At 41.6% G+C, this 25,221-nt stretch overlaps 1 protein-coding gene across 12 annotated transcripts in view; it reads left to right on the top strand.

The window, feature by feature from the left end:
• The window catches only part of LOC143355641 (endochitinase), a 260,630-nt gene that overhangs the window by 129,677 nt on the left and 105,732 nt on the right, over positions 1-25,221 (top strand). For all 12 annotated transcript variants that reach the window (XR_013082534.1, XM_076790670.1, XM_076790665.1 and 9 more), the window contains 2 exons: positions 20,856-20,904; positions 23,265-23,526. Coding sequence is in view for 11 of the 12 variants with exons in the window: in XM_076790670.1 (XP_076646785.1) it covers positions 20,856-20,904; positions 23,265-23,526 (311 nt within the window). In the remaining variant the exon portion in view is untranslated. The remainder of the gene's footprint in view (positions 1-20,855; positions 20,905-23,264; positions 23,527-25,221) is intronic.

Raw genomic sequence — 25,221 nt, 5'->3', positions numbered from 1 at the left:
TTCTCCTACAGAAATTTTTAATTGTAGTCGTACACTTAATTCGTTTCTATTAAATTCTGCAGAGTAAATTAATGAAAATTATTCATACAAAAATTGTCAATTGAAGTCACTCATTCATTTCATTTTTACTGAATTTAATAGAGTCAAATTAATAAAAACAATTCGTATAGAAACTTTCGAATTAAGTACTTAATTCAATTCATTTCTTTCTCAATTTATTAAAGTAAATGAAAAACCGATTTATCCAGAAGCTTTCAATTTTTCAATTGAACAAATTCACAGTACTTTTTAATTAAGTTTAGTAGAGTGAAATTAAACGAAAATCATTCGTGGCAGAAACTTTCGAACGAAGTTATTAATTCAATTTATTTCCATTAAGTTTAGTAAAGTTAAATTTATCGACGTTCCATCTTACAGAAAATTTTCAAGGAAGGAAAGAGTTCAATGTAGCTGCAATGTTGCAATTTTTTCATTAGAATGAAAAAGTTAATTAACATGAAATCTTCTGCGTACTAACAGTCTCCGTGCCTTCCTCGCCGCAAATCGGCAGGGCTGCATCTTAATCTGCAAGCACTGCACGGTGCACGGTGCAGGTGCAGCGGTTTCCGCGGCAAAGAGGCGGCTCCGCGAGATTTCGGCGAGTTGTTCGAACGATGCAACGAGGACTGCATCGTCGCGCGTGAACCTCGTTGCACGTCCCCGTCATTCGGAAGCTCTAATATTCTCTCCTTGCATATCCACGGGGGCGAACGCGCGTTGCCCTAACCGTAAATACAGCTTCGGGCAGGCTTCCCGACCGGAAATTAAACCGCTTTTCAGCTGTATTTCGAAGATGAAAATTTCCAGGACTGTTCCAGAACTGTTCCAGAACTGTTCCATGTATGTATCTCTCGCTTGCTCAACCGTTGCGGCAAGGGACGCAATAATGTTATTGCCTTCCTCGATCGCGTGACTTTTTTGAGGCCGAAACAATTAGGCGTCGATCCCTATCTCGTCACGATCTGGAACACCGTGAATACTGAATCACTATGTTCCCTCCAGGGCCTGAATTCAGAGCCACTGAATTATGGCACCGGGGTTCAGAAAGATTTACGCTGTGCTCACGATATGTTATTGTCACTGAGAAATTCATTCCCCTCTATCTGAGACAGGAGCTGCTGCTATAAAGAATGCTATAGCAGCAGGAATTTGCTGTGCATTTAGTGTGTCATTTTTATATCAATGCTCTCTGGAGCATTATTTAAGAAATAAAACATTCACTTCTGTAGAAGATGTAAGGAGGCACCTTGAGTCATATTTTGCTTGGCGAACCCTGGATTTCTATAAGAGGGGGATTGAAAATTTGCAGGAAAGATGACAAACTGTCCTTCATAATGATGGATATTATATAATAAATTATGAAATGAAAACCTGAATTTACTACAAAGTTTGTTTTAGTTTTCAAAATAATTGATTACTTGTGGGTCCCCCTAATATTAGACTGCAGATTTCATACATTTGTGGCAAAAATGCAACAACCTAATAGGTAGTAAAAACCATTAGGAGGATTTAGAAGTACTATTATATTATTTCAAGCCTGTTTCCAGAAGAAAATCGAAAGAGCAGTCCCAGTAACAATTAACGATTCGGTGAAATCGATTCGTCGAGCGCTACCGACGCGTACCGGCCCAGAACTAGTTCGGGACTGGTTCGGCACGGGTGTGCGAGCAAATTGCTGGAAAATTCGTGGCGAGGAAAAAATCGGGGAGAGGCAGGGACGAGTAGTGACGCGGCGCCGCGTGATCGTCGTCGTCGACGTCGGTTTCGAGGGTTACGTCCCGCGGCTTTCAGCCGGAAAATCGTGCGCGCTGGTCGATCGATCGATTTTCCCCTCGAAACTGGACTGACCTTCCGTACGACCCTGCTCGTTTGTCCACGAGCCGTGCAGGCTCCTGCACGGCGATTGATAAAGTGCGATAGCTCGATACGCGAACCGTCTCATTGAAAAACAGATTCAGTTTCCAACATTTCGCGAGAGAAATAACGTTAAAAATGATCAGGCTGATTTAGGGGCCAGAGTCACTGTTGTATTTTCTGTCATTGTTCATTGAAGTTTATTGTAAACGTAGTTGAAAGTCTGGGGAGTAACTAAAACATTGACACCGGAGTATCGGTGAAACGATATTAATTTATTGATAAAATCTTGCTTGTTTTTGATTATTTTCCTATGAGCCTTTCGCCGGTATATTCGTGACGTTTTTCTGATTAAAATGATACCCGACATGATACACTTCGGAGCATATTTGCGTATTGAATCCACGTGATTATAATCCGCGCGATTATACTTGAATTCTCCATATCCAACACGATCCAGTAAACATGGCCGCAATAGTGTCGTGTTTGGACTCTGTTTAATCAGAGAAATGTCAGGAATATGACGATAAAAGTTTCCTTATAATTCTTTAACGGGACTGTATTTTTGCTTTGTAATTTTGCAAGGGAAACAGGAAATTGTGTAGTTTTGGACATGAGCGAGTGAATGTTCAGTACAGTCCGTTTCGGATTTTTTTGTATATAAACTGGGAATGATGTTGTTTATCAGAACCATGTAATTCTAGCATAGTTCTTATCGAAACAGGGTGAGAATTATTGGAAACATTCATCGAGGTGATTGCATTGCAACCGCAGGCTTCCACCAACGCTTGGTAGGCCTGTTGGGTAATGCAGTCTATATTTCAGCAGTGCCGCCACCAATAATGCAAAGTTCCTCCGGGGTCCACTATAGATTGTTGCTGCTCCTGAGGGTATCGCTTCCCGAACACCTGAGTACACCTTAAGTAGCCTGCTATATTCCTCCCGCCAGGTGCATGCCGAGTAATTGATAGCGCGATCAGAGACTCTCTCAGGAGGACCTGGTAGTCTCAGCTTTTTGGGACTCTAAACTTTCCAGCATCACAATTATTTAACACTAACTATCTGGTGGCCCAAAAATCACTAAACCATTTTAAAGTGGATCTATACTTTTATTCTTTAAATATTCGCATTTATTCTGTTATAGACAGACTCGAGTTTTAAATGGTCTAGTGATTTTTGGACTACCCTTTAGTAACAAGGGAATTACTCTTGAATCCCAAATTTCAGTAACTTGAAAATTTGGAGTGTTTTGAAGCTTTAATGAATTTTGAATGTCGAAAAATTTAATAATAGAGATATTTTAAAAGAAAATACTTCAATCTTTTTAACAAGCTGAAAATAATAGATTGGTGTTTTTAAATCTTTTGAACGATGAAATAAGTATATTTAGTAGATATTATAATACGAGCTGCACAAAGGCCAAATGAATCCAATCTTGTAATTTTCATAATACAGTTACTTTTAAGACTCGGTAGATTTAGTGCTGAACAGGTTTTGTAAGAAGGACTCGCTTCTAGAGTAAGCAGAAGCAATATTTATGCAAAATTGGTGAACGGTACCGCGGCTAATAAAGTTCGATAGGTCGATAAGGCTGCGTGTAGTAGAAGGGTAGCTAATCTACTCGGGAACGGTTTTCCGCGTCGAATACGAGAATCCTGGAACATTACCGGAAATTCTTCCATCAGCCGTGCCGTGAAAATACTGGCCACGCAGGCACCACTTCCGGGCTAGCATAATTTTTATGGTAAAAGCCCCCATAAAAATACATGACCGGCTCCTAAAGCCGGGAAATTATTTCAGACGGGCATTATCTCTCCTCCCCTCGAGACTGAGCGAACGATCCACCGTTTCAATATACCATAAAGTCCAGTAATTAATACTTGCCTAATACAATCATTGTGAACAGTAGCGAATCATAAAATTTTTGCAAATAAATTTGACTTTTACGGCTGCCTACGGTAACTTACACGCTCCGTTATATGTATATTAATTTCACAGAAAAATTAACTAAATCAAAAATATTTCAAGAACTTCGATATTTTTTTACAATAAATTTTTTTCAATATTCTCGTAGAGCACGAAAAGACGAATTCAACGAGTACCATGACTATACTGTTCTGATCATTCGGTCTCTAGATATCCCTGTCTGACAGGTTAAATTGATTATGCTTTCAGACATAAATATCTCGAGATCAAATGATCGGAACAGTATAGTGTTGGGGGTCGTTAGATTCGTCTTTTCATGCTCTACGAGAGTATCGAAGAAAACATACAAAATGACCTTCGGAAAAACGACGACCTTGAAGTATCGTTAATAAACGACCTTGAGAAATAGATCTTTCCACTGTTGTATGTATCTACCACTAGGGAGAGCATGACGCCGTTCTTTTTTCTTTCTGTTTTCATTTTATAATTTCGTAGAGACTGCTTGTCGATCACGTTCGCAAAGGATCTTCTTTTCGTCGTTGGGTCAAGCGTAATCGTTCCGTGGGAACGTCTCTATTGGCAAGCGTTTGTTAACCGGGTCGTATATATTCAACGAGCGCGAATCTGTGCGCCGTGTTACACGTTGCACACCGATTACAGGGCGCCCAAATGTTACCCCCATATTCCACGGGGAACGGCGCGCGATTCCATAAATCGTCGCGAGAGATTCTCCCGGTGCCCGCGGAACACCGAAACTCCATTTAACGACCGTTGTATCGTATATTGCCCGTAATTCTGAAGTTGGAATTTTGAGGCTATACGAACAACATGATCCGGGAATCGAACCGAACAAGAAACGGTATAGTTGTTTTATTCTCGCGACTTAAACATACCTAGAGATCAATGGTTTTGCTAAGCCGACCGGTCGATTTAGTTGTATCACACGAATGAGTTAACTGACATCTGAGATCACGCTTTTACGTCGTGCGTTGCACCAGAGTCGCCAGATCAGGGGAATTACCACGAGGCGAGGGGAAAAAGTTACCCCCTCCTTGACAGTACTGGGTTAGTCACGTGACATTGCGACACGTGCACGACAGAGACGAGACGTGTCACGTGATTGGGCCGTGGCGATAGCGTGGGGAAATAACGTCGTAGAAGGGGAAGGCAGAGTGGGGAGACGAGTCTCAATCTGGCAACTCTGGACCAGTGCAGTGTTGCCAGGTCTCTCTGATGCCAGAGTAATATGTGATACGTTGCGCGTGCGCGACAGGGACACCACGCGGCACGTCACGTGACCAGTCTACGGTCTTAGTGGGGCACGTTGGAGTGTGATCATGGTGGGGGAATGGGATAATGGAAGGGGAAAAGGAGGAGAGGAAACAGATACCCTGTCGTCATGTGACATGATGCGCGGACCCAATTCGAGTTGCGTCTACGTCTGCGCCGTCACGAACTCGGTAATGGCAGAGAGAGGGTAACTGTATTCCCCTCAATTCAAGTCAATTCCCCTGATGTGGCAGCACTGCTGTGGCCATCATTGCTCCGTTATACAGCGGAAGAATGAAGCGCCTGTTATGCGTTGTGTTGGAGAGAAAATGAATAACTCAAATTTTTTCTTTTTTCTAGGTCGGGGGGGGGGGGTCGCTAGTAGTCCAATGAAAAAGTTCTCGTGTAAAAATTCGGCAGAATTCGGTTCCGGTAGAATTCACCATAGATTCGCACAGTACCCTGGCGTCTGTAGTATCTCTTTATGGGTTACGGGGCTAGCAGAGGGTGTGTCTCGGGAGACAAAGGGGTAAAGACCGTGCAAGAATTTGGCCCTCGGAGGTCTTCATTCTTTATAGGTTGGCAGGATGACACGGCCGCGTTCGATCTCTTGTGCCCTCCTTTTCTTTCTCGTTTACAACGTGAAGCACGTTTTTAATCGGCTCGACCCATTGTTGAATTCTGGCGTGTTTTACGGGCTCCTTTTGTTTTCCCCGGCTGCTCGTCGTTCCAATTTTTTTTTTTTTTTTGCGGTGGACGCCGAAAGAAATCAGTCCGCGATCATTTTTCGGGCGGGGCGTGTAAATCATGCGTCGCGGGAAATTGAACAAAGCCGAGGACGAACGCCTAAAAAAGAGTGGGAGAGAGAGAGAGAGAGAGAAAATAGTGGAAACACCGAGGAGGACGTCCACCGTAACACACGCGTTCCTCCATTTCGCGTTTTCTGCCTTTGAATTATTCGAACCGCGCTCCCCGGAACGCAATTTCGTCCCGTGTAACGACACGTTCGGGAGTTTCGACTCATTCCCAGGAATGGGGACACGGTCGCGTGCTGGATACGGATGCTGGGTCCTTCTGACCCACCCTCGAACTATTTTACATACAGAGTTGTCAAGCGTTTTGTCCTGAAGGATTGCAAACTGTTTCGTAAATATTTTGTGGTAAATCCTGCCCAAAGAGTTTCAAATCTTTCTGAGAATTTTAGAGGATGTTTAGATTGTCAATAGAGATGCTGGGTCCTTCTGACCCACCCTCGAACTATTTTACATACAGAGTTATCAAGTGTTTTGTCCTGAAAGATTGCAAACTGTTTCGTTAAAATTTTGTGGTAAATCCTGCCCAAAGAATTTCAAGTCTTCATGACAATTTTAGAGGATGTTTAGATGTCGATAGAGATGCTGGGTCCTTCTGACCCACCCTCGAACTATTTTACATCCAGGATTGTCAAGTGTTTTGTCCTGAAAGATTGCGAACTGCCAGTTTTGCAAATGTTTTCTGGAAAATCCTATCCAAAGAATTTCAAATTGTTCTGACAATTTTAGAGAATGTTTAGATTGTCAATAGAGGTGCTGGGTCCTTCTGACCCACCCTCGAACTATTTTACATCCAGGATTGTCAAGTGTTTTGTCCTGAAAGATTGCAAACTGCCAATTTTGCAAATGTTTTCTAGAAAATCCTGTCCAAAGAATTTCAAATTTTTCTGACAATTTTAGAGAACGTTTAGATGGTCGATAGAGATGCAAAATACATCGTAAATTTTTTGTGGTAAATCCTGCCCAAAGAATTTCAAGTCTTCATGACAATGTTAGAGGATGTTTAGATGTCGATAGAGATGCTGGATCCTTCTGACCCAACCTCAAAGTACTTGATAGAAGAAATGAACTATCTTCGTGGAAACAGGTGATGTATTGTTACTTCCTTCCTGCGACACGCACCATCGAGCGACTTTCAAACTTTTCCCCGGACATGGAAGACAGTCGGTGGACGGTTTGGCAGCGGTTAGCGTTGTCGAAGCTTAACTCCCGCTTAACAGAATTTCCGTCTGGCAGGGCAAGTTCTGCTCAAGTTCTGCGCGTGTCACGCCGTCATGGCAATTCTTCGCGGATACTTCGAACTTCCCGGCGCGGCGTCGAGAAGTTTTCTAAGTGTCGAGCAACGGGGGTGGCAGATATCCTTGGATATCCTGAGTTGAGGGGGCGTGGGGGACCAGGGCGTAAAACGATTCTGAAAATAACTGTTCGAAACGGTTCAAAACAAGCCCGTGATTAATTCTTTCCAGACTTTTCCTTTCCAGAAAATTGTTTGCATCGGTTCTTGGCAACAAGCACTACACAAAGACATCCTTCTTTCCTAAACGATCCTAATAATACAACATTCCCAATTCGTAGCTGTTCGAAATCGATAGTACCTACACGACTTAGTCTTCCGATGGCGAAACTCCTATTTCGGCGCCTTTGTCCGCGAGCTCGCGGGCTTCGCCATTTGTTCGCGCCTCGGCGATCTTAGCGAGGACTAACGCCGCCGCTATTATTCACTCCCGAAGTTTACGCTCCCTTCAACGATCGTGTGTAACTCGCAGCTGCACAACCCCGCTTTGCATAATGCAGCACGGGAAACGTTTAAGCGTCCCACGGAATTCGAACGGGGCCATTACTTAAGGAGGACGGCGCGTGTCACGCGCTGAAAATAACGCGATCTTTGCGAATTTTTTATGGGGACACCGTGCCACGAGGCTGCCGGGAAACTTTAGCAGCGCTTGGGAATATTTTTGCTTTTTGAATGAGCACTTTACCCCGACGGAGCAACTTCAGCGAAACGAACTTTATTCCAAAAGTTCGCGTCGCGTTCGATAGATGCGCTAATTCGTAGAAGCAAACCTATTTTATCTTGGTAAAAAAGAAATTTTAAAGACAATGTGCATTCACCCAATGTGGTCTTTAAGCAATTTCATTGAAGTTATTTTATTTTATGAGTCTGGAAATTGTTTCATATTCGTGCAGATACGCTAAGAAAAATCTGGAGGACTATTGCAGCAGGTCTTTGGCATTTGAGTTGTATCACAGTGTGGAGTTGTTGTAATTAAAAGACAGCGGATTTATGGCAAAAAGTAAAACTGTGAAGATAGCAGAAGAATTGAAAATTATTAAATGAAGTAATAGATTTTCTATGGGTTACAATAGATTTGGACAGTTTCTATTTTGCACAAAGATCCGCAGTCCAGATTTTCATAAAAAATTGGAGAATCGAATGCTTTTGTGCTCATAAGGGAATCATGCTCATAATTTGTATATCGGAGCATGGGCAGTGTCTTTTCGGCCTGGTCCTCGAAAGCCATCAATTGAATTACATACTGAAAGATGCGCAGAGTTACCCAGTTCGTTATCTTCTCATACATGACAAGCGAAACCTCGTCGCTCTGCAGCCGAGGCTGCTTGCTAACAACGTTCCCTAGTCTAGATACGAGCTAGGTTCTACTTAATTACTGCGTCTTCTGCATTCGAGCACGTCAATTTCCTCGAGCCTGCGACCATGTCGCTCCTATGCAGACGTCTTATCTTGCGAGGGTAGATAGGGAGCTTACATCATGCTATCAGCATCACGATGCTGGGGAATATTCGGGTAAAGTTCACACGACAACACCGTCACCCTTACACCTCCGTACAAAATCTCTACTTATTCAAATTCTGCATTTTTCACAGGCGCACATTGCAACCGAGAAATCTGAAAAATTCAGCAAAACGGGCGTCCAACATAAATCTATTTTTCAATGATTTGAACACGTTCTACATAACTTAAACAGTATACTCACACATTTTTTACTATTTCAGATGTTCCATAATCGAAATAAAAATTGTTACAAAATGCTGCAGACAATATTCATTAAATTCCTCTTCTAATGACAATACTGCTGCACGTTTCACGCATTAGCTTCTGTCACAAATGCTCAAAATCAGCGTTCTAAATAACTTAAACAGTATACTCATACATTTTTTACTATTTCAGATGTTCCATAAACGAAATAAAAATTGTCTGTCTCAATTGCGTTCTCTTTCTCAATAATTTGAACAGATACAAAATGCTACAGACAAAATTCACTAAATTCCTCTTCTAATGACAATACTGCTGCACGTTTCACGCGTTAGCTTCTGTCACAAATTTACAAAATCCACGTTCTAAATCACTTAAACAGTATACTCATACCTTTTTTACTATTTCAGATGTTCCACAAACGAAATAAAAATTGTCTGTCTCAATTGCGTTCTCTTTCTCAATAATTTGAACAGATACAAAATGCTACAGACAAGATTCATTAAATTCCTCTTCTAATGACAATACTGCTGCACGTTTCACGCATTAGCTTCTGTCACAAATGCTCAAAATCAGCGTTCTAAATAATTTAAACAGTGTACTCATACATTTTTTGCTATTTCAGATGTTCCATAAACGAAATAAAAATTGTCTGTCTCAATTGCGTTCTCTTTCTCAATAATTTGAACAGATACAAAATGCTACAGACAAAATTCACTAAATTCCTCTTCTAATGACAATACTGCTGCACGTTTCACGCGTTAGCTTCTGTCACAAATTTACAAAATCCACGTTCTAAATCACTTAAACAGTATACTCATACCTTTTTTACTATTTCAGATGTTCCACAAACGAAATAAAAATTGTCTGTCTCAATTGCATTCTCTTTCTCAATAATTTTAACACACACAAGATGCTACAGACAAGATTCATTAAATTCCTCTTCTAATGACAATACTGCTGCACGTTTCACGCGTTAGCTTCTCTCTGCACCCTAAAGCTCACAGCTTTTCCTAATTTTCCGGAAGCTACCGATTCACGGCTAATTTGCAGTCTAACGGGAGTATCGGGGTTCGGCATTGCTGCAGAAAATTTGTTTAGGATGCAACAAGCAAGTTGCGTCGCGTCGGCCGTATTCCAGTTCAGTTGTCGCAGTCGTTTCGCGCGTGCACCGCGCTCCGTGTGTAGATATGAATTTATATGGATTGCATTCGCGGCGCGCGGCCCGGCTGTATACGGTGCATTGATGCGATATGGAAATTTCACCGTGATGTTAATGCCACCGATAGACGTCACGCCGACAAGGGAATTTCACTGTGCAATCGAGAAATCGATCTCGAAGGTCGATACCCGCCCCTGTCAACCGGGCTTTGATTTTTACGGGGAACCTTTCGAAAGACAAATTTATTTTAACAGTAATGCATTTTCTGCATTTTATTTCAAGCTTCGTCTACCACATTCATAGAAGCGGACGAGCTTGACGAGTGGACTGTGGATCTTTATGCAAAATAAAAATTGTTTACGCCAATTACGAAGAACGGGAGCCAGGTTTCGTTCTTCTTTCAATAATTTTAATGAACCTGATGCATTGATGGTACGAAATTTTCTTAATTTTTGCACTGCGTTCAATAGCATTTTCATTGTAATCACATAAAATCCGCAGTATACTCAGTGCTGGGCAAAATGGCATTTGAAATAGAAAATAGTAAATAATTAATTTTATTTTTAGAGCATAGCTATAATCATGCAAATAAATTATTTTATTTATAAGAAAAAGTTTTCGAAATACTATTTAAAAGTAGTATTTTATTTGGAAAACATTGAAAATAGTGAGACTTATTTTGTAAAGTCAACATACAAAAATCGATCTCTCCTGCAGTAATTTCTGTTTCATAGAACTGTTTGATCCCTGATCGGAAATCACTATGTCTGAGGTGGGCGTAGCCCCTCAGGTGCGTTGCCGCTCGCGTTTCCGGTTCCGAGAGGTTCGATTCGTTTTCTCCGACACGAGGCGCAAGCTTCTGTACATTCGCGATTACCATATCCTTCGGCGTGTTCTTTTTTGCGGAAAAGAGAGAGAGAGAGAGAGAGAGAGGAGGGGGGATGCATAAGCGACGAGAATCATCCTTGAACCGCGCGCGCCGGATCTTTCCATCCCGACTGAATTATTACTGCGAACGTATCCGGGGTTTCCGGTTCGCTTGTAACCGCGATTCCAAGAAAAATAGAAACGAACGTACCGGATGAAAATGGGGAAACTCGTCCCGGGCCTGTGTGCACCACCACCACCGTCTCCGATATTATTGAACGAGTTGCTCGAGCACTACGAAATTCACTCGGCGCTGAAAGATTTATTCCTCGGACATTTTCCGAGCTCTGTTTCGAGGTTTTAAACGGAACGAGAGCTGTTCAACTCGTCTACGGTCTACCGGATGTGTGTATAAATTCGTTGGAAGATTTAGTGTTCGGGCGTCGTTCGCATCTTCCGTTGATTCGATACGATTTCGACCAGCTTCGCTTTATTTTATTTTGCTTCTGTTGCAAGCAAGGTTTCATTTCGATAGCTTGTCTTCGTTCGACACGAGTTTCACTAGCTTCGTTTTATTTGATTCCAGTCTGACGATAACATATGGACGTTTACAAGATTTTCTTAATTCGTTCGTTTATGAATTTTCCGTGGTTTCCTTTTTTTATCACCGATCCTGTTTCCTGAAACTTTGCAACTGATCGTAACACGTACGTATGAGAAACATGTGTATTCGACGAGCACACTCATCAGCTCCGTAAATAAAAATTATTTCTACTCGCTCTTCTAAAGAATACACCATTTTATGCAATTAATTGTACTACGATATTGTGTCTCTTATTACGATGATTCACACTTGATTAAAGTAGTAGAATCTTATATTGAAAGTGCTAGTACAACTGGAAAACGTTAACGATTTGCGTCGAACAATTTTACACAATAAAATGCCTCGCTCGACTTCTCTTTGAATATCTCCGAAACTAGAGCGCGGATAAAAAAAAGTATCCTACGAAAATTGCTGGTCTTTTTGCGTACAATAAGATCCCATGATAAAAAATATAGGTTTCCATTTGAAAAAACAAAGTTGACCTCCAAATGACCTTGAAAACTCTTTCCCCCTCGAAATCCTTGGACAGGTGTTTTACACTTTTTTAATATCTTTCATAGTTTTCGAGATATTCGGCTGGAAAGTTTTCAAATGTACACCTTGCATAAGAACCTTGCGATTTTCCATCGTTCTCGGAACGAAATAAGGTTCCTCCGCGGTCGGTTCAGGGACCAGGGAAGATTCTTGAGAACAAACGTCCTCGGGTTTCCCGTTCCCGCGTTGTCACGTTCCGCAAACGACGACGGAACCACCGCACCGCACCGCATCGCGTCTTTGATAAACATCGTTCCCCGCTTAAGTGGATTCGGTTTATTAGAGGCTGCAGCACTCGCGAGCAACGAACCCCCGAACAGGATCGATCCAGGCCCTATCCGTAATTGAATCTGATTCACCGTGAAACCGTTGTGCTCCGAGGAGAACTCGCGCTTCCATTGCGTCGAGGTAAGTTCATTGTGTTTGGCGATTCGCGATACGAAACTTCGCCCCGGAGTTTCGGTAATGATGTGTACGAATGTGTTCGATTTTCCTGGCGAGCTCTCGCCATTTAATCGCTCCGCAAATCCTGCTGGAGTGCAACACAGTTTATGCTGCTTTCAATCATCTTGCGATTTAATCGTCTTTCGACCATGTAGCTTTATTCATTCTATTCAGAGGTTGTCTCGTAGCCGTTGTGGCAGGTAAATGTACGAAAAATTGTTTTGCGCGTTAACAGTACATTGAAACATGTGCAAACAATTTTTGTATACATTTACAGCACATTTACGAAATGTTTTAAACGCACCTTTCAAAGGAATACAAATTTTCCTGAACTCTTTCGCGTTTTTAATTGTTTACAACCAAGATTGTCAACCGAAAAATCGGAAAAAATTCTCATACATGCAGCTCGACAACTGCAACACGGCAGATTTTTTTCAAAATTTTGGCATGCACTTACATTGGACAATTGACCATATTTCGCTAAACCGGGGTCACCCTATAATGAGCATACCTCCGGGTACTCGTGATTAAGAAATTGTGTATCTGTGTCTTCTGTGGCAGTACATATACAGAACCTTGAAACATGCACACAAAATTGTTTTGTACATTTATAATGCACTTATCCTCGCAGAAGGCACTTATAGAATGTTTAATCGCATTATTGGGAGGTATACTATGGGGTGACCCCGGTTTAGCAAAATTCAGTCAATTTTCCGATATAATTTCATGCTAAAATTATGAAAAACATCTGGTGCATTTCAGTTGCCAAGCTCCACATTTGAGAATTTTGAAGAAATTTGAGAAAATGGAAAAGGTTCGTTAAAAGAGTGTAATCATTATTTAAATCGATTTTACTGTTTCTCCCGCACTGAAGCTTTTTAGTAAAAATCGAGGGAATCCATTTTTGCGATCTATCGAATCCAGAGGGCCGGGTCTGGATCATTGTTTCTTGCTCGTCCGGTCAGTAGACATAGTGGTGGCGACCTGGTTTCGGGACAATGGCGTCGGCGTTTTTGCGCTGATGCCGTTGCAAACTTATCGAGCGTCGCGACGCGTCGCGACGGAAAACGCTCGACTTCTTGCAAAAGCTCTCGCGGAAACCTCGGAATCAGAAGAGGATCCTCTTCAGGCCTTTCTGTGGAGACACTTCGCTCGATGTCTTTTCCTTTCACGAAAAATTCACACCTAATTTGACCACCTTAAATATCCCACTGATTGTGAATGACTCTGCTCCACATATTTTAACTTTCTTTTTGCAAAGTGGCACTTCGTTTGTTAACAATTTATTTTATAGGGCTATTTTATCTTCGTTTGAACTTTAATGCACGTTTTATTGCACATGTTGTACATGAAAGTGGAACGTCCTGTACAAATTCTGAATTAGTTCTATTTATTTTCTTCTTACCTACAGCATTGATAAAAACAATTTAGATATTCGATTCAAGTGGAGCAATTTAAAAAATTTTACCATTTTCAAAGACAAAATGTGAGGACACTGGGAGCGTAATTTGTGACGTCGCGACGTCGTGGACGTCTCTGTACCTGTAGCGAGCATCCGTGTCTAGTTTTAACGACGACTTTTAAGAAAATTCGTTATCCGTCTCCCCCTCAAAGGAACGTAACGGTATTACTATTTCTCCGGCTGGAATTCGCTCGAGCTACCTTAACGAACGCTTAATTAAAATTTAATTAAGAACGCCTCGATGTAACGTTTCCTCCTTCTTCTTCTTCCTCTCCCCTCTTCTTTTCATCTTTTCTTCTATCCCAGATCAAAAGAATCGTCTCCCGTTTTCATCCTCGCTTTAATAACAAACTTTCCTTTCCTTCGAGGGACTCGTGCCTTTGAGACTCCTTTGCCCGTGCACGATCACTATACTACGAGAAAAGTGAGTGATTGTTGCATGGAAATGTCGCACGGAAACGTTACTGTTTTAACGAATTGTTGAATTCGTTCGTGCTTCTTGTTGTTCTCTTAAGATCTGTGAAATTTGCAATTGCTTACGTGCATAACCATACGAAAACGGAGTCAATTTTGTCCGAGTAGACGGTCGGGTTTTTCCAATTTTTACGACATGCTTTCTTATTTCTTTTTTAATCAGTGGCCTTGTCATAAAGTGCAATCCTCCGGCTTCAATTTAAGCCCTCGAAAGCTCAAAAATTCCTACAGGAACACTTTTCGACATTTACTCGAACTCCCTAAAAATTTACTCAATTTCGTCCAAGCAGACGGTCGGGCTGTCCCAATTTTTGCGACAAGTTTTCGTATTAATTTCTGAGCCTGAATGCCCCTATCATAAAGTGCAATCCTCCAGCTTCAATTTAAGCCCTCGAAAGCTCAAAAATTCCTACAGGAACACTTTTCGAAATTTACTCGAACTCCCTAAAAATTTACTCAATTTCGTCCAAGCAGACGGTCGGGCTGTCCCAATTTTTGCGACATGTTTTCGTATTAATTTCCGAGCCTGAATTCCCCTATGATAAAGTGCAATCCTCCAGCTTCAATTTAAGCCCTCGAAAGCTCAAAAATTCCTACAGGAACACTTTTCGAAATTTACTCGAACTCCCTAAAAATTTACTCAATTTCGTCCAAGCAGACGGTCGGGCTGTCCCAATTTTTGCGACATGTTTTCGTATTAATTTCCGAGCCTGAATTCCCCTATGATAAAGTGCAATCCTCCAGCTTCAATTTAAGCCCTCGAAAGCTCAAAAACTCCTACAGGAACACGTTCCGAAATTTACTCGAACTCCCTAAAAATTTACTCAATTTCGTCCAAGTAGACGGTCGGGCTATCCGAATTTTTGCGACATGTTTTCGTATTAATTTCTGAGCCTGAATGCCCTTATCATAAAGTGCAATCCTCCAGCTTCAATTTAAGCCCTCGAAAGCTTCTGAAATCCTACGGAAACATATCCTAAAAATTCTAAGAATTCCCTTGAATTCGTGAGTTTCTGAACTGGCGGTCAGAAAAAATTAACGAAGCTATATTTTCCAGCATTGCCATCTGTAAAAATACAATGTCGCAGCACAAGCTCGAGACTGTCTGCTCGCCGTATTTCCCAAACAGACGTCGAACAAATCGTGGTTCGTCACTCGGTGCCCGATCGATCGCGCGCCGGTTGCAACTTGCAACTCGCGACAGGATTACATCGCGAAACACAGTGTTTCGCGAAAACGTGTTCCCCCGCGCACTGACACGGCAAACAGCATCGATCACTGTCCGATCCGTTCGATCCTGCTCATTCGTCGCTGGGAAATCGGTGGACACTTACCAAGGACGCGGGGGTTGGCGGGACGGGGGTAGAAAACGGGATGGAAAACGTCGAGGAATTCTTTTCAATTCGCAAGCAGCAAGCACCATCGATTCGTTTGCTACGCGTCGTGACGCACGACGCTTGCAAAAACTTCGGAAAAAGCTACATACAAGGTGTTCGACTACGTGGTGGTTCTCCATGACAATATAAGACGAAAATGAAGAATAAAAATATTGCAATTTCGGCTCCATTTTTTACTTATTAACAATTCAAAGTCCGCCTAAAATGCGGCAACCCGGTCAACAGAGGTGTACGTTGCTTACGTCATAGAGGCGCGTGACAGATACTCCTCGCAATTAGTCACCTGGCAAGAATTCGGCGTGTAATTGGGTTCCGAGGATCGATTCGGTCGTTCCACACGCATTTTCGGTTCTATTAGAATTGTTGGATAAAGTGTGTGACGTCAAAGCCTAACCATTGCGAGCGAGGACCCTCATTCGTGCGTGACCGTCGCGCGTCTTTATGACATAAGCAACGTACACCTCTGTTGGTCGGGTTGCCGCATTTCAGGCGGAGTTTTAATTGATAATAACTAAAAAATGAAGCCGAAATTGCAATATTTTTATTCTTCATTTTCGTCTTGTATTGTCTTGGAGAACCATCCCTTGAATTTTCTCCCACCTGTAGTCGAACACCCTGTATACCGGTGACTGAATGGCAAAAATAAAGGAAACACTGTTTGTCTTCCACAGTTTCGACTCAAAACGAATCTCGGAGCACTTAGCCTAATTTTACAGGTGCACAGCCGACGGACTATCGCCGCCGCTTCATAAAGCTGTTAACGCGTGCTCGTGGACTATAGTCAGGGTCTCGTGTCGAGGGCAGTTTTGTAAAAGCAGGCCGAAAACGATTACGTGTTCCGCACGGCAGTAATGATAGTAAAGATATAACTCCTCCGCAGGACTGCTGGAAAATGCAAACTCATACACACTGTATAGCCGAGCCGTTTCACGAAGGAATCGCGAATTGGCTGTGCCTGTAACGATCACCTCGAAGGGAAAATAGCTCGGCTTATTACTCGGCGTAATAGCCGCGAAAATAAGGAGAAGCAACACGCCACTGTTGCGCCATCGACGAAACTCGTGCCCGTTGTCGTCGTTTTAGCAATCAATCATCGTGTAACTCTCGTTCTTCTTTTTTTCAAATTGCTTTCTACGATTTTCCGCGATAGGATCACGGGTGACGCGATACGAGGAGATCGATTGTTCCGCGCGATATCTTCGCGACTCCATCTGCAAATATTAATGGCCTTGGAAACGCCATTTTGTCTCGTAGCGACTGGAACGGTCTCATGAAATATTTCCTGCGAGGACATTTTTATCAATTTGACTACTACGCGGATTTTTCGGCGAGATAAAAATTATTTGTTTCTGTTGCTTGCAAATAGGAGCCATTTTAAAACGGAGCCAAAGTAACGATAATGGTGATTAGACTGGGCTTGATTAAACTGTTGCAATTGGACTGAATTGCAGCTTGGTAAATATTTATTTGTTCTATTAACCTCTTGCACTATAAGAATTTGCTGAATATGTTATCAGTTATTGACTATATGTAGTAAATATTTATTCGCTGGAGAACACGTCACCAAAAAATGATTGGAGGAAGAAACGAATTTCCATTTGGCTTTCATGTTTCTTCTAATTGATATGTAACGTTCTAAGAATGATCATTAGACAGATTTTTATGCACTCGGACGGATCGAGGTGAAAGGAAACTGTACAGACGTACCAATAAAATTGAATAAGACAATTCACGTTTCGATGAAAAGGTACGAACGGGAACAATCGATCTCGAAAAACCGCCAGGTGTAAATCCGGAAAGCCCGGGTCTACGGGCCAGCTGGAAAATTGCCCAAATACACTTCGAAATCCTCGAGCGCGTCGGTTCGAGAGAAGTTTTTCGACAAAAGCAACCGAGGAGAAGCTGTCGGCCCGCGCCACCTTGCTCGCGGAATATTTTATTTGCCTCCGAAAAGAATTTCTACCGCGCCGGAATTCCATCCGGCAGAACCGCCGCGCCGGCAACTTCCGATTCCGCGGATCCACCTTTCCTTTCCTCCTACAGCCGTTTTCATAGGGTGACGCGAAAACATGTGACCATGTAAAAATTCTGCGTGGAAATACGCGTCGAGAAGTCCTGTAGCGTTTAGCGATTCCGAGATACACAGGGTGTTCGACTACAGGTGGGAGAAAATTTAAGGGATGGTTCTCCAAGGCAACTTAAGACGAAAATGAAGAATCAAAAAATTGCGATTTCGGCTTCGTTTTTTAGTTATTATCAATTTAAAATTTTCTCCCACCTGTAGTCAAACACCCTGTATAAATCATTGAAGTGATCAGAAATCGGGAGACAGTATTTCCTTCTTCATATTCTCCTGTTATTTTTCCAAGAATAAATTGAAATATTAATGGTATGAATAATGTCATAAATAAACTGCGGATTGTACGCATTTATAAGTTATAGATAAAGCATATAGGGTGAGTCAGTTTTGTTGGTCCAATATTTTTGGTACACCCTGTAGGTGGTCTAACGTCTCTCTTGCTTCTTGTGTTTTATTTCGCCTGCCATAGGTTTCTTCGACTATACTTTTCTTTCTCCGGTTCACTACATTTACCCGTGGACTTTTCCCGGATTTCTTGTCGCCGCTGCAGATTTCTCAGCATACCCCCCGCACACCCCTCGTAGATTCTCAAACTTTTTTCCGCGTTTTGCAGGATTTTTTACGGGCCAAGCGACTCTCTTCCAGACTCGTTCATTCTTTCACACCTTTTCTGTAACGACTCTTCTATTCCCGGACCCTTTAACTTTTATACTGTTTTTTAATCGCGCCTTTCTTCCTTTGCGAGTTCCCCGGAGCGCTTTGACCCCTCTCTCTCTCTCTCTCTCTCTCTCTCTCTCTCTCTCTCTCTCTCTCTCTCTCTCTCTTATTCAGTTTCCGCCTTTTTTCCCTTTCTTTCTCCTTTTGTAGGTTTCAACTCGCTTTTGTAGCATTTTTCTGCTAAGCATCTGGAACCTCACATTCGTTTAAGTTTTATGCGATATGTTGTGTAAACAGGTTACAGAAGTGTGCAGTTTGTGCGAACAGTAAGTTAATTGTACGTGGAGCACGGATTAACTATTATATGTTCCTTAGAAACAGTTGTGTAAAGAACTTGATATTTGGTTCGTTTCTGGTTTAGCCATTGATTTGCAGAACTTTGGTTTATTGTATTTCGTGTCTACAGTAATGTATGAATGTGTATATGAAAATAAAACTGCTTTGTTATTAATTAGTTGTGTATGAAACTTCTACCGTCGTATTCGTAACGTTTTTCTGATTAAAACGAGCCCAAACACGATACAATTTGGATCGTGTTTGTTTGTTTAAATCACGATTAATTAGAACCTCCATTATCCAAACTAGTAATTCTTCACCGTTTTTTTTTTTTCACTTTTTCGTACTTTTACGATTAGATTGCAGATTTTATGCATTTTAGAACGTTAGAAGAATTTTAAAATGTTGTGGTAGGTATTATTTTCGAACTATTGGATCCATCAGGAAAGGAAGTCAATTTTTATTTTACTCCATTTTGCCGCGATTCGGATAGACAATTTTTATTTTGCATGCGGGTCCGCAGTCTATTCATGATCGACACTCGTGAGCACAAACACTGTATTAGTAAGTAAAGCAAAAGTCTGCTCAACTTGACCTTCTCATCGGTTCGGATAATAGAGGTTCTACAATTTCGTGGATTAAACAATTAAATTCGATCCAAATTGTACCGTGTTTGGACTCATTTTGATCAGAAAAGAGTCGCGGATATGCCACTGAAAGTTTCACAAAAAAATCATTGAAAACACCAAAGTTATTTCACTAAATTAATAACAGTAACTATTTCTTCAATTTCATCAATAACTTTTCACCGCACAGACCATTAGATAGCAAACCGCACACACCTAAGTCTTTTCCTAGACAATTTTGATCCAACACCGTCCACGAGGAAAAATACATTTGTCCATATAGTGTGTCCAAAAAGTATTTCAATGTCGCTCGAATACTTTCTGTACATGTCTCGGAACTTATGCAGTTAAGTTTCCATTACTTTTCTGGCCACGTTTTTCGCAGGAGCATATCGATCTGGAGGGGTGAACTCTTTCACAAAGGGTCGCTAAATTCTTCGATTCGGTGGACTATAGTGCATGCGAGTTCGTTAAGGAAAATCCGTGTCCGGTAATGGCGGAACGTCGCAAAAACGAACGGAACAGTATGGGACGGGGTTCTCCCTGTTCGTTCTAATTGACAGGGTCGTGCAAAGTGCTGCTCAAAGGGGTTTCGCAGTCGATTCCGTATGCACCCCCGCGAACGGGGTTGCGAACTTGTTAACAAGTGTCGCTCTGAAACGGAAACGGGAAAAAATCTCGGCCGACGACAAGGCAGTCGATGAAGCAGGGAATCCTGCGGCGGAACGACTGTCTTTCGCGAAAAGTATGCGAATCTCGAAACTTTGATAATTACTCAAAGGCATTCGAAAGTTTCTGGACAACTGTGATTCAATTTTTTCCGAGAGCGTATAACTCGAAAAGAATGTTAAGAATCACGATAATTATTAGTTGAGTGTATTCATTTATGGCAAGAATGAGCACGTGCAATTTAAGGCAGTGAACAAATTAAAAGATTTTAAGGACGTCAATTAGTCTCGGCTTATTAAAATTATTAAAATAAGAAAGTCTGATTGGCTCCTGTTCGTTGTAATCGATGCAAACAATTTTTATTTTACATGAAGATCCGCAATCTAATTTATTCGTAGACTTCAGATTTTTATACATTTATGGTATTCCCAAATTTTTATAATATAGGAAAATATGTATAGCAACGAACATTAATAAGATCTCTAATTTCTTCTTAGTAAGAGATGTTCTGTGGCTGTAAAATAAATTGTAAGGGGTTAATAATAAATATGTATGATAAATTATATGTTTTATTTATGTCTGTGATTATATTTTATTGTATACGTTTAGAGACAGCTGTTTCACGAACCTTGTTTCTTTTTGTTCCAGGCTCGACCAGCCGGTGACCAGCTCGACGTCCGGAATGGACAGCAAAAAGGTTCGAACGACACTTTATTGATACTTTATTTATTATATTGATTATATCGATACATTGGCTGTCGAATCAGCGCCTGGACAAATTCCACAAACTTCAACTCTCCGCTGATCTCCATTTTCGTTTTGAAAGTTTTTCCTGGTACACTGCTACATCTCATTAACATTATCGATCAATTAAAATGTAGGCATGCTAACCAAGCTGTAGGTACTGGATCACTATATCTCAATCGCTATGAATTACAACCTTTTCAATTTGTACAATCATCAATTTTCGCTGTCAAAGTGAAATGTGAATTAAAATTTTTAAATTAAATTTTTAATGACTAGATTACGGATTTCATACATTTACAACAAAATTGAGTAGGTGAAATATAAAACAACGAAAGTATTAATAGAGTTTCAGAGCAACGACGTGTTACCACTAGGTTACGAATTTTTGTGCAACATAAAAATTGTCTGAAATTGCGGGGCACAGGAGCTGACATTTATTTTTTCCTCTCATAATTTTAATGAACTAGTAAGATCATTAAATTTCGTGAATGAGAGATATAGAGGTAAGTATTTTCTTGCTCTATTAAAATTATTAAAGGAATAATTATTTGGTTCTAGTACCTTGCAGTTAACACAATAAATTTTCATTCAATCTGTTAATGCCACCAGGCCAAATGGTAGTACAAAAATTTGAGGAGCACGTTCGAATCGAGTAGATTTAAAAGGAATAACGTTCAAGATGGAGGAAGATCATGCGCGGCGTTGATGCACATAGCTCTACGGTAACTTGCCAAAATTGCACAGTCTCGCGAAAGTCGCAGATAATCGATACTAGCGATACGGGTTTATGGTGGTTGTAAAGGTTTCCAGCGGTCTGATACGGGCCTCTGGCGAGGTTAACGATGTCGTTCGAAGTTAACGCGATTACATCGACACGATAAGAGAACGGAGTTAATGCTATAGCCGTGCTATGGATAGCTACACTGTATAATAAATAGGTCGCAAAAGTGTATGCAATTTATGCATTTCCGTAGACAAAGTAGTTTCAACGAAATGGGATCAAATGAAACTTCATTCACAATAGCTGACAGCCTGCGTATTAATTGAATTTTCAATTTTAGTATTTTTTTAAATTTGAACTATGTTTTGCAGTAAAGTGTGCGCAATTTTCTCTATTTTCATAGGTGAAATTATTTGATAAAATTCTAATTTTTTTATTATTACAATTAATGGACATACGGCGGAGACGATCGATGTTTAAACATGCTATAACGTCACAGCACGAAATTTGGGCAGAAGTCTATTAACGCTCATTTCACCGGTGACACCGAAATGTCAGTCAATTCATTGATGCAGAGCCGTGGCTTGATTAAAAGTGGCTCGCGTCGCGAATTGTCGGCAATTAAATCAGTTTCCGTCGGGAACTCGAGATTTTCGGAACCGGGCCCCCGGGATCCGGTCTAATTGAGCAAAAACGACGGAAAAATCGCTCGGACGGAGCTCTCCTCTAGTTTTCAAACTCTGCGCACACCGTCGAAAGACTAATTCGAGGAGTAGACAAGTGTTTTCCCGAGGAAAATCGACGGGACGCGATCGATTCGGCTTCGTTAGTTGGTGTCCCGGATTTCTTGCTGAAAAACCAAAGTCTGGTACTGATGGTTGTCCGCCGACCTCTGCAATTTTGCAGCAATCAGTCGGCTTAAATGGATTCAGGCCGTGGAAAGCCGTCTCGAATTATTTACTGGAATTTTTTGGTACCTCGTGCTCGATTACTCGGCGACTAGTTTTCATTTACTTTTGTACTCGAAAGATTACTGCTTCTGGAACGCACAAATTTATGCGTACAGTATTAATTTTACTTCTAGACATATTAGTAATTGGTTTCATATTACGTCAAGGTCATCGGTATGTTTTTGATTGATACCCCATGTTTCTTTTTTGATACCCTTATAGAGCATGAAAAGACGAATCCAACGAGTACCATGACTATACTATTCCGATCTTTTGATCGCGAGGAATTCGCGTCTGAAAGGTACTCTAATCAATACTTTCAGAGAAAAGTATCTTGAGATTAAAAGATCGGAATGGTATACTCATGGTAGTCGTTGGATTCGTCTTTTAATACTCTACAAGCTCACGTACGAAAAAATATGAGCTTCTGACAAAAAATGTACCGGTCACCTTGAAAAAAATTGTTTCAACATCATAAAACGATAAGTAAGGTAGATATCTGGCTGAGACATGTTGGATAAACGTTTCGAGTTGTCTGATTGAACACCTTTTTGCCAGGGATGTATCTCGATGAGACAATGTATCTTAGATTCAGTGAAAATTTGATGGATCCTAATGTAACCTGAATGATGATTTCAGGTTGTCCAGGCGGCGCCCCTTCCTGTGCCTGTGCCTGTACAGGTGCGCAGCAAGAACGATGGCTCGGGTGTGGTGGCGGCGTCGGTGTCGGGCGTTCGCAGACGAAGCGGCTCGCAGGGGTTGCGATCGCCAGCCGCGAAGAGGCCACTCTCCGCCCCGGTCGCCCTTCAGGGCTGGCTGCACAAACAGGGCTCCGAGGGTCTCATGCTCTGGAAGAAACGGTGGTTCGTCCTCTCCGAGTACTGCCTCTTTTATTACAAAGGTCAGACTTACCTCTACATCTTCTACCTTCCATCTACATCTCTATCTATCTGGCGCTCTAACTACCGCTCTAATCTAGTTCTCTATAGAGATCTCCATCTATTTAGTACTCTAGCACTCTATCTAATTCTCTATTTAACTCTATCTAGCTCTGTCTCTACCTATCTAGGTCTCCAAATCTCTGGTTCTACAGGGTGTTCGACGACAGGTGGGAGAAAATTTAAGGGGTGGTTCTCCGTGACAATATAAGACGAAAATGAAGAGTAAAAGAATTGTGATTTCGGCACCATTTCTTAGTTATTAAGAATTTAAAATCCGCCTAAAACGCGGCAACCCGGCCAACAGAGGTGTACGTCACAAAGGCGCGTGACAGGCACTCCGCGTGCCTCGCAAGAAGTCACCTGGCAAGAATTCGGCGTGTAATTGGGTTCCGTGGGTCGATTGGGTCGTTCCACACGCATTTTCGGTTCTCGCCGAATTATTGGCTAAAGTGTGTGACGTCAAAGCCTAACCATTGGATGCGAGCGAGGACCCCCCCTTGATACTAGACTGTCGCGCGCCTTTATGACGTAAGCAACGTACACCTCTGTTGGCCGGGTTGCCGCATTTTAGGCGGATTTTTCATTGATAATAACTCAAAAATGGAACCGAAATCGCAATTTTTTTATTCTTGATTATCGCCTTATATTGTCTTGGAGAACCACCTCTTAAATTTTCTCCCACCTTTAGTCAAACAAATTTAATTCTCTAGATCTCTAGCTCTAGATCTTTCCATCCATCTATTCATCTCGCCATGCGTTTATCTAGCTTTCCATCTCTTTAGTGCTCTAACTCCCCAGTTCCTTGCTCCCTCACTATCAATAAAACTCCTGTCTGCCATCTCGCATTGCCAATAAGCGATAATTTACGTACGTCCCCTACACCATGATCTTTTCAATTAGTCTCGCGCAACATTCACACGTGTCCAGAGCTCGACAAACCACCCCGGTCATAAGTAAATGAAATTTTACTTCCTCAAGCTGGTGGACGAACCCACGGGCATAACTTACCTTCACTCCGTTGCCATTCGCAACGCTCGTTTTCTTTATTCCCGCGGAATTACGTGTCGTCTTCCTTCCTTCGAGTTCTTCTTCTCCTACTCCCCCCCCCCCTCCCACTTCTGGTTCGTGACAAAAACGACCGGGGGAAAAGAAAACGCACTCCTATCTCCGGTTTCTCGTTCTCGTTTCTCGCTCCGTGCATTCTTGGCACAACACCCAGACACTCGCGACTTGTAATTCGGACCCGGCGTGTTGGTTCGATATATGTACACGTCGACTTCCGTTTCTTTTGGCCTCGTTCCTTTTTTTTTTTACCGCCGACGCGCCACGTTCGAGATGAGAATGGTACCAGAGAAATGGCTTTCAATTAACGACACTCGACTGCACCTCCCCCCGCGCATAGTATGATTTTTAAAAGCAGAAGAATTCATTGTCGTTGTTTATTCCTTTCTGGAAAGAGAAACACAATTTCGTAGATTCAAAGAAAGTCATTTATTTAGGAAATTTCATCGGTATATTTTTTATTGGTACCCTGTATATTTTCATCAATATTCTTGTAGAGAACGAAAAGACGAATCCAACGAGTACCGTGACTATACTATTTCTATGATTTGATCTCGAGATATTTGGCTCTGAAAGGTAAGATTTTTTATTCT

This window comes from Halictus rubicundus, chromosome 7, assembly GCF_050948215.1.
Source record: "Halictus rubicundus isolate RS-2024b chromosome 7, iyHalRubi1_principal, whole genome shotgun sequence".
Lineage (NCBI taxonomy): Eukaryota > Metazoa > Arthropoda > Insecta > Hymenoptera > Halictidae > Halictus > Halictus rubicundus.
This window is presented reverse-complemented; position numbering and strand designations above follow the sequence as displayed.